The 10,978-nt window shown below is 30.2% G+C and overlaps 1 protein-coding gene across 1 annotated transcript; it reads left to right on the top strand.

Moving 5' to 3' along the window:
- Positions 1 to 655: 655 nt before the first annotated feature.
- On the top strand, positions 656 to 2,548 carry LOC133690742 (cathecol O-methyltransferase 1-like). The gene is made up of 4 exons (XM_062111008.1): positions 656 to 1,059; positions 1,236 to 1,546; positions 1,959 to 2,023; positions 2,113 to 2,548. Exons 1-4 carry the CDS (start codon positions 656 to 658, stop codon positions 2,410 to 2,412), a joined length of 1,080 nt encoding a protein of 359 aa, XP_061966992.1. The 3' UTR covers positions 2,413 to 2,548.
- Positions 2,549 to 10,978: the final 8,430 nt, after the last annotated feature.

Raw genomic sequence — 10,978 nt, 5'->3', positions numbered from 1 at the left:
TGACATAACCAAACACTGGAAAGTGTTTCCATCTTATTTTTCATTACACTACCAAATATCGAAAAATAATTCACTTTCTCAGAATTCACTTTCCAAATAGAAATTACTTTTCAACAAAATACAAAGGGGGGCTAAAATGCAACTAGATTCTTGATATCATTTAAAAGAAAATACAAAAAAGAGAAACAAAAGCATTACAAGTGTTTTTTTTTTGAAAAATAAAATCAAACATCTAAACAACATAATTTCTTCTAAAACACTAAAATTATTACATGTCGTGTCAGACAACCTATTATTCTTTTGATTATTTTCATGTTAGCTCTAATGAGTTCAAGTTAAATGTTTTTATACTTAAATATCTAAAATATATTATAGAAATGTTAAAAAACTCATTTACAACTACTACACAATCTCTAATGACTGTATTAGTTAAACATTGTTCTTATGATATCTTCTTTTATTTCTTTGTTGTAGTTTAAAAGAATATGTTTGTTTTTGCGTTTATTTGTTTTCAGTATTCTTAATTAAATCGGTTTCTAAATTATTATTTTCACAACTAATAGAAAGATTACTCCATTGTCAACTATTTCATCCAACCTTCCATTATAAATACTTTTGAAGCTGAATATTCATAAACCCATCCTCAAAAAACATTATGGCATCTTCTATAGAAAATCACGTCAGTCAAGTTGATGAAGCGAAAGACGAAAACTTTGGATATGCCATGCAACTAGCTTTGAGCTCGGTGCTACCCATGACTCTACACACGGCGATTCAGCTTGGCATCTTTGAGATCATAGCCAAAGCAGGTCCAGATGTCAAACTCTCTGCTGCAGATATCGCGGCCAAGTTGCCCACAGATAACCCCGATACACCAAAGATGCTGGACCGTATTCTAAGGCTCTTGGCTAGCCACCAAGTGCTTTGTTGTTTTGTCGATGGCTCGGAGAGGTTCTACAGTCTGGCTCCTGTGTCCATGTACTTTGTGCGCAACCAAAATGGTGTTTCTTTGGCCCCCTTCATGGCCTTGAATCAAGAAAACGTCATCTTACAGAGCTGGTTTGTCACTCCCTATCTATTGTCACATTTTTTCTATTTAATTTTTGCTTGCTTCAATTTACTATAATAATATTAGTAAACATTGTACCTCTTATCATCATTTCTCTCCCCTATCTCTCTCTATTTTGTTGATAAGGGCAGCTAGCTAATCTCAATGTTTATCCGTTTCCTGGTAGGTCTCAACTAAAAGATGCAGTTCTTGAAGGAGGAGTTGCGTTTGACAGAGCCCATGGAGTGCATGCCTTTGAGTACAATGGCTTGGACCCTAGGTTCAATCAGGTATTCAACACAGCAATGTACAACCAAACCACTGTTGTAAATGGTTTTATGCTTGAGAAATACAATGGTTTCAAGAACCTGAAACAGCTGGTTGATATTGGTGGCGGCTTGGGACACACTATGAAGGCAGTAACCTCTAAATATCCCCAGATCAAGGGTATCAATTTCGACTTGCCACATGTTATAGAGCATGCGCCGGCCTATCCTGGTATGTTTTGTTCCTCCTCTCCTTGCGTGTAATTTATGGTAATTGTTAAATTTTATTCTCTCTGGTTCCGCTGATACTTGCTCATGTTTCTGTCATTGACAAAGGTTAATCAAACACTGTGGGAAAATTAAATTGACAAATTGAGAGAATTTAGGAAAACATGATAACATGCTCCGTATTCATTAATGAATCTGTCTGAAACTTCAAACCTCGTATGACCAAAATCTGAAATTTGAGGTGCCACAATCTAAAACATGACAAGCCACACATATACTTTACCCATAAAAATGTTTTCAGTGAACCCAAAAGAAAAGAAGAGAAGTTTGCAGAGAATCATAGGCTTTACAGGACAAGGAAAAGATTAGACAATGAAAGACTTGGTCATAGATGTGGGAACTGGTTTCTCATGCAGGTGTGGAGCACGTGGGAGGAGATATGTTTGAAAGTGTTCCCAAAGGAGATGCCATTTTCCTGAAGGTACCAAAATTCTGACGGCATATAATCTACGTGCTCAATTTTAGACACCAAAATCACTAATAACGACTAATGGATATATAATCTTGTAGTGGATACTCCATAATTGGAGTGATGATCACTGCTTGAAGTTGTTGAAGAACTGCTACAAAGCTATTCCAGAGGATGGGAGGGTAATTGTTATGGAATCAGTTCTTCCGATCACGGCCAAGACAACCCCTGCTGCGAAAGCGATCTCGCAACTTGATGTACTGATGATGATGTCTCAAAACCCAGGAGGGAAAGAACGGACTGAAGATGAATTCATGGCCCTGGCCACTGCAGCTGGATTCCGTGGCATCAAATTTGAAACCTTTGTTTGTAATTTTTGGGTCATGGAGTTCTTCAAGTAGATTACTGCTTAAAATTGCATTTTGCAGAAATTGGAGTATGCATTACCAGTTTCTACCAGAATTGAAGCGTTCATGACTGCCCGTGTGGAACGATATTTATGGAATAAATAAAATAGCTGTTCATCAGCTTTTAGCATTCCCAAGATAGAAGTTTGATGAGCTACAAGCTTTGCAAATAGTTATTGTATTTTTGTTGCAACAATGCATTCCTATCCATGTATGAACGTAAAAAAAACATATTAATATGTTGAATAATAATAAGTTGTGATTGTGGATCCCAAATAATTATAAATGATTTTTTTTTAGAAGTACAATATTGCATTAGAATACGCCAAGATCTGGCGGAGGAGACATATAAAACATAGAGAATCTGCTTACAATAGGTTTAGCAGATCTATGAAATAAAATGATGAACAACCCAAGAAACCAAAAAAAAAAACAAGTAGCAGCTAAGAGAAGCAAATAAGATGCCAAAATAACGAAATAGCAGCTAAGAGATGCAGATTTGGTGCCACACACCAAGAAGAATTGCCAAGTAGACTTCCAACTTGAACCAATATTATTGGCACGCACCAAGCAGAAGTAACCTGCAACTTTTCATCAAAAACTATAAGAGACCGAACCAACCTGAAAAACAATCCACTTTCCCCAAAAGCTGTACCCAGAAATTAAAGAAATAGAAGACCCGCATATCAAGCAAATCAGAGCCAAGCGACAAATTCGGTGTTTCTAAAGACTCCTTGTTTGACCATGTGATCTGCCATATGATTACTCTCACGGAGAGAATGAGTGAATGTTAGTGAACCAAAACATGAAGCTACTCTCTGAATAGAGGAGAAAAGATTGTGATGCCGCCAAGGCCTATTATGGGAGTTACGATGGACTAATTCTAAAAACCAAACATAAATGATTGGTGTATATTATGAGTGTTACGTTCAGGCATTGGAACTAACTCTATACTAATAGCTGAAAGGAGCTTCATTGTTGATGAATCGTGATCTCTTCATTTTTTTCTTTTCATTTTTTCAAATTTTTTTCCATATTTTTTTATTGAATTCTTCTCTGACCTAATTTCATCATATAAAATTTTAAATTATTGTAGAAAGATAATATTTAAAGAGAAGAGAGGACTGTAATGTAAAGCATGAAAAAAAAATGCATGACCAATCTCAAAAGTCTTAAAATTTTGAATTTGATTCAAAAATTTATTTTATTTATTTTTTAGTCCTTATATTTAAGAAAAGAAAGAAAAATTTGCTAGAAAATAGTGAAATAGAGATAAAGTTGTCAATTAGTTACATTCCATACACAAAAATAAAAGCAATCTTTGTGTTAATGAATTTTTCTTCTTGAGAGTAGTTCAATGAAGATGGTGTCTCCTTGTTTTTTAGAGTAGATTGGGATCCATTTGTTTTTATATTCGATTGGTTTTCATTTTTAGAGTGATTTTAGGGTGTTTTAAGGTTGTTAAGTGCTTTTTTAAGGATCATTTTATATTTAAAGGTGTTTTTAAGTAGAAAGAGTTGAAAATTAGGTTTTTATGTTCCAAAAACTTATCTTGATTTTCAATCATCCGACAGATCAAATAATGCAAGTCACTTATCACTATAGGCGACTTGTCGCTATTTTGTTTTAAAAAAAAACAAGCATCTCGTCTTAATAATAATAATAATAAAGCCTATGCCCACACTTGGGAATTTTTATTTTATTTTTTCCTCACTAGAACAATGCTATGCTTTTGCCCCTTTTTTATATAATTTTTAATTTTATTTTTCAATAACCTAATCTTTTTTATTATTATTTTTTCTTGCAATTTTATCCTTTAACATGTGATTGGTAAAATTATGCTTCATGTTTTTTTTGTAATTCTTTTATATAGGGCTATCATAATCTCATGACATGAGTAACGAGTTTGGAAGGTTAACTCACATTGACTAGAGTGGTTTTTTTTTTAATTATCTTTTTTTCAGTTTCATCTTTCAACATTGGATTAACTGTGAATTAAGCTTCATAATTTATTTTAATTAGTTTTTTATTGGTTATTACGATCTCATTGCTCAAATCACGGATATGACAGGTTAACACGAGTTAACCCAAGTCAATCTAATTTGTAGTCATTTAAATATTTTTTTAAAAAATATCATCTAATATTCATTGTCTCAATATTTAAAAAGATATCATCTAATATGAATTATATTTTGAGTTGATGATTATAATTTTTATTTTAGCTAGAAATCACATTAGCAATACCTTGATTTTTTTATTAAAAAGAATTTGAAGCAATAAATCATAATTTTTATAATTAAAAAAATACTATCTAATATTTATTATATTTTGATTTTATCATTAAAAAAATTTCTATTAAAAGACAAGTTAGTAATGTTTAATTTTTTTTTTACATTGAAAAAAAATAAATCTGAGATTTGTTTTAACATTAAAATTAATTGTATCGCACTCGCAACTTAACTCATGCATACTTGTGTTTGGTATTGTGGTAGTTTTTATGGTTGTAGTTTGAAAAAAATTATTTTATAAAAAGTACTTTTGGTTGATGTTGATTTGGTATTTATATAAATTTGGTTATAACAGTGGTTAAAATTAAGATTGAACAAAAAATAGTTTAATGTGTTTGATTAAGAATGCTTTTTAAATTGAGGCAATAAAATAACTAAAAAATATATATATTAATATTAATGGTTTTAAATTTAAATATTATAGATTTAACTACTCATATCACATCATGAAATAAATAATACTTTATATAAAAAATAATATTTTTTATTGTTTTATTAAATTATCTACAATTCCATGACGTACAAAATTCATCCGACAAGAACTACAGTTTCCACGATTTTTTGAGCGTTCAATAAAATTAGATAAAATATTATCAGGAATAAAATTAAGATTACAGTGGAAGTGAATTTAATTCACTCTATACTAGTTTTTTAGGTAAAAACAATACTGCTCACATGACAGTACAAGTGAATTTATAATTGACTGCACTGGTTTGTCGAAGAAAAAAATATTGTTCACGTTATCGTGAATAGTACAAACGAATTTATAATTCACTACACTGTTTTTCAAGAAAAAAATACTGTTGATGTTAACGTTAACTGTAAGTGAATTTATAATTCACCGCAATGATTTCTTGAAAAAAAACTGTTTACTTAAACAAAGTAGAAAGCAGGCGAGAACTGCTTTGATAAAAGTTGTGTTTGAAACGCAAAATACATTGGGCCCATTAAAAATAATTTGTGTTTTTAACCTTACCCTACAATTGTTTGGCTGTGATTCATCATTTGTAGTAGGTTAATTAAACTACTACGAGGGTTATTACATTAGTTTACGAAATTTGGCATCATTTCCTAACTTATCAAGTCAAGAAAAGTCTGATAGGTGGATAAAGCTTTTCTATGATTGTACTAAATATTCTAACTGATAAAATTATTTCATTTGTCAAGCTTTTTTTTCTAAACAGACGACGGACGAGGACGAGTTGCGTGTTGAGTCATATAACCTATTATTCTTTTGCTTATTTTCATGATAGCTCTATTGATTGAAAATTAAAGTTCAAATTAAATTTTTTTAACTTGATTTTATACTAAAATATCTAAAAAATATTCTAGAAATGTTAATATAGTCATTTACAACTACAAATGACTGTATCAGTTAAACATTATTATTACGATATTTTTTTAATTTTTTGTTGTAGTTTATAAAAGTGTGTTTTTTTTGTGTTAATTTTTTATTTTTAATAATTTTGTATTATTTTAATGTGATGGTATTAGATATAAATTTTTTTAAAATAAAATATTTAAAAATAAAAATTACTTTCAAAAGCAACTAACACCATAATTTTAAAAAATAACTTATTGATTTATGCACTGATCAATTGATTTGAGATGAAATGAATGATTGTTTGATTTTTTTATGAGGGTTTTATCAAGAATGAACACATAAATACCTATGAAATGAATGATTGTTTAATATTATTTTTTTAATTTTTAACATTAGCGTGTAAAAATTATTGAAAAAAATACTAAAAAAAATCAATTAGCTATTGTTTTAAAGCCAAAAGCATTTTTAAAAAGCACCAAGAAACAAAAATAAAAGCACTCTCAAACACCCCCCCTAAATAAAATATAAATTTGGCAATTAAAATAAATAAGATTAAAAATGATTCATCAAAAAAAAAATGTTAAACACAAAATATGCGGTTTTGTTTTAGTAATGACATTTATATTTTTCTCTATTAATAGATTGTTGTAGCAATTGATTTATGACTCCTTTGCAAACTGACATGCTATGACACCAAGAATCAAAAAAATATAAAGTATTGGAGTTTAGTTTTCTTTGAGTAATTTTTACCTTGTGGATTACACTCTGCCAACTGACATGCTATGATCATTTTTTTTTTGTTTGGTGAAACATGTTTCTTATAAAATACAACTAGACTCTTAATCTTTGTTCTGCCGCGGATCGAATCATTTTAAAAAAATATAAAAAGAGAAACAAAAGCATTATATGTGTGTTTTGTTTTTAGAAAAATAAGAATCAAACATCTAAAAAAAAATGCATAGCCAATCTCAAAAGTCTTAAAATTTTGATTTTGATCTAAAAAATCATTTTATTTATCTTTTAGTCTTTAAATGTAAGAGAAAAAAGAAAACATTACTAGAAAATAGCAAAATAGAAAGAAGTTGTCACCTAGTCATATTCCATACACAAAAAAGAACAATATTTGTCTCAATGAATTTTCTTTTTTGAGAAAATTACAAAACATGAATAAATAATATTATAAGAGAATGATTAAGGCTATTAAATATGTCAATGCAAAACTAAACACCAAAATTAAAAAAAAAAAAGAGGAAATGATGAAGTGATTTTTTATTTAATTATAATATGTTTGAGACAGTGAAAAATATTTTTAAATAAATGGTAATTAAAATTAAAAACCATTTACATGAGAAAGTTGATCAAAAAGAATCAAATCATTGGAAGTATGATCATAAACAAAATGGGAAGCCTTTAATAATAGAGGAAGCCGAGAGTAGTTCAAAAAATAAATTTATTAATTGTAAGAGTTCATCACTAAAAGATATCGATGAGATTATGATTCCAAATAACCTCGAAACAAATGGACTTCCAAATAAAATTAATCCAGAGTATATTCTAGGTATAATGAAATAAGCTAATATATAGAAAACCATATTTAGATTACATTGATAGAATATATATTTATCCTAATAATTTCAAGTTTACAAAGTTTACTTTATTTAATGGCTAAAGAACTGTGTTTGCTATAGAACATATAGCACGATTTTTTTTGACAATGTAAGAAAGTATTTGATTCTGACTTTTTAAAATTAATTTCACTTTCAAATTCTTTAACTGGAGATGCTTTTACTTGGTTTATAAATTTTCTGTCAAATTCAGTCGAGGGTTGGAATGATATGTAAACAATAATCCAAGCTCGCTTCTCTATAACAGAATTAGAATTTTTTTAGCTAATTTGGTGAAATTGAAGCAATATCATGAACAAATTGTTAAATGATATTTAGACAGGTTCATGATGCGATCTTGACTATGACATTAAAGAATTCATTAAGAGTGTCTATTGGTCTATTTTAAAGCTTAAAACGAAGTGGATCCAAGAGAAGTTTCATGGGCTAAGTCAAGAGGTTTGGCTTAAAAAGATTCAAATCTCCCAATCTAAGCATTTGTCGACTTTTTGGTTCATATCTGGAGCTACAAAGGGATTTTGGATGTGATTCCAATTGGGTTGGAAAATACACATTTGTACTTTTTGTATCAATATATGGTAGGCCTATTAATTCATCCGTACTTTTCTATCAACATCTTCGTGGTGTTTTCTATACTTCTTGTTCACATTTTGATATAAGTGGAAGGTAGGGGTGGTCTTCTTTATAGTCTTGGTTTTTCAAGATATAGTTCTTGTTGGATCACGCTTAAATTCAAACTTGATCTTAGCTTTCTTAGGAGGACATCAATTTTTATACGAGTTTGTGGATTTTTATATTCATAGGATTCACATCAGTTAATGGAAGCAAGGGAAAATGTTTGGCTAGAATTCTTGAAAGGGAATTTATTATGATTACTAAACAGGGATTAAAATTAGAGTTAAGAAAGAAATTCATATGAATGGAGTTCAAAGAGATATATAAATTGAAAGTTGATGCAACCATATTATTCGATAGTTTCATCCACATTTAACTAGTGTGTTGCCTATGTTTTATATATAAAATGCCTTGATATTCTTTGTTTTACGTTTTGAAGGCACTTTTGGATGAATGATGCAAAAAGGAGTAAATTAGAGATAATTGGCAGATTTGACCTTCAGTCGATGTTTTATGCAGAGCGTGAGCTCTAGATATTGAAATGAAGTGATTCTAGTGGCATTAAAAAGCTAACATCCATACCTTTCTGGAAATCTAAGGCAAGAAAATAAAATAAGGAAGAGCATGGAAATCGCAGCCTTCAAAGTCAAATCTCACGATCTGCCAATGTTGACCTTCGACCATTCTAACTTGAATATCTGGAGCCACAGAAGTCCAATTATGCAAACTCAATTGTTTGGATTCATGACTCAAAGGTCTATAAAAGTTCTAAATTTTAGCCAAAAAAGATGTTATATGAGGGAGATATGATTTTTCAAAGATGACATCTGAATTCTGCCAGCAAACAGGTTTCGTGAAGAAACGAGTTCAAATTACGTTCCAAAGCATCTAAACGAATATCCAAGTTTTTATTTCAGCAATTTAGCTCCTCTAAGTCAAAGCTTGAAGATTTCATGGAAGGCTATTTCTCCTTTTTTAGAAAAATAGTTATTGAAGTACTTAAATGTAAACAATCTACTTAATGGAGGATTATTTTGTAAAATAGAGACTAGGGTTTCCTAGGATATAAAAAGAATGAGAGAAGAGAAGGGGGGCAGCCAGCCAAGAAGAGAAAAACACCCCTTTCCTCTAAGAAACCCTAAATTATTCATTCTTCCTTCTTTTTGAGTAGTTGTTCAACAAACATGCAAAACTAAACACTTTTTTTTTGTTGCAAGGACATGAAAACCTTCAGATTTCAAGAATTGTGAGATTTATTTTACTCTTTTTTTTCCAGTTTATATGATGAATATGTTTGTTCTCCTATGCTTATTTTTCTTATGATTGTTTATTTTAATAGCTAGAGCGGACTCTAAGTTACTATTATAGACAATCTATTGCTAAGTTTGATATCAAAACCGGAGTTGTGGTATATGAACTTGTGAAGCAATTGAATTTAATAATTGTGGCGGATCTACGTTATTAATCTTAAGGAGAATATTCAATCAAATCAAACATAGACTACGGACAGTTATGTTTTCTTGATTAATCAACTTATCTAGTTCTTAAGGCTGCCATTGAATTAAATTACTAGTGCGGACATTATGGTTGTTTAATGGTTAGCATTACTTATATAGCGGATCCGTTAACTAACCAATGTGAAGAAGAGATAAATATTCAGAATATAAATTGATGTTTTGTTTCCATGATTAGTTCTGATTTCTGTAGGTGGATGTGTGCTTGTGACCAAGGTTTGTTCTCTTGATAATTTTCTGATTTTATTAAATATTATTTGATAGTTTTTTGTTTTCTTTTGCTTTAGCCTAGATAATGTCCAAACCCCCCCTAAAAAAATTGCATATCATCTAGCATAAAAATCTAACTTGAATCTTCCCCGTGGGATCGACTCCTTGCTTGCTCTATACTATCTTGTGTGTTGTGTTTGAAGTTAGGGTAATTAGTTTGTGCGACTGTGACATTGCAACAGAAGTAAGGACTTCTGGACAGAAAATTATTGAAAGAAGTAGATAAGAGGATTCCAAATTTTAAAACTTATTATCAAGAAAGTACATGTAGATGTCGTAGAGTTTGTACCTGGTGCACCTGTAGTTTATGATATTTTGACTAAAAATAATACTAAAGCTTTAATGTTTTCAAGATCGATGAGGAAAGATATTGATATGAATCTCATGATCACGTAGTCATATATAGTTGTCCCACTTCTATGTTTGCTGCACTAGCTTTGCAAACATAATTTACACTTAAAATGTTTAATGCTCTAGCTTTTTTGGATTATTAAGTGCCCGTTTGGTAACGTAGAAAAAAATGCTTTATGCTGTTAGGACCCACTAAAATCAAAGATTGTGCTGCAGGTTTTGAGAAGCAGCATTTTGCTGCTTCTCGTGAGGGAGGAACCACAACAGCGAAGCATGGCTCCACTGTCGCACTGTTCACTTTAGTGAACAATTTTTTTTTATTTCAAAAACTAGTGCGAGTGAATTAATTCACTCGCACTGTTCAGTTGAAAAGTTTAGTTTTTTTTTTTGAAAAACTAGTGTAGTTAATTGATTTCACTTGTACTGTTCACGTGAACGTGAATAATATTTTTTTGTTTTTTAAAAAAATAAGTTTAAAGTGAATTAAATTTGCTCATACTGTAATCTAAATTTTATTCCTGATAATATTTTACCTAATTTTATTGTACGCTCAAAAAATCATGGAAACTGTAG

The sequence above is a fragment of the Populus nigra genome, chromosome 4 (genome assembly GCF_951802175.1).
Source record: "Populus nigra chromosome 4, ddPopNigr1.1, whole genome shotgun sequence".
Lineage (NCBI taxonomy): Eukaryota > Viridiplantae > Streptophyta > Magnoliopsida > Malpighiales > Salicaceae > Populus > Populus nigra.
The sequence above is the reverse complement of the archived record's forward strand: the minus strand, read 5'-3'. Positions and strand labels throughout refer to the sequence as shown.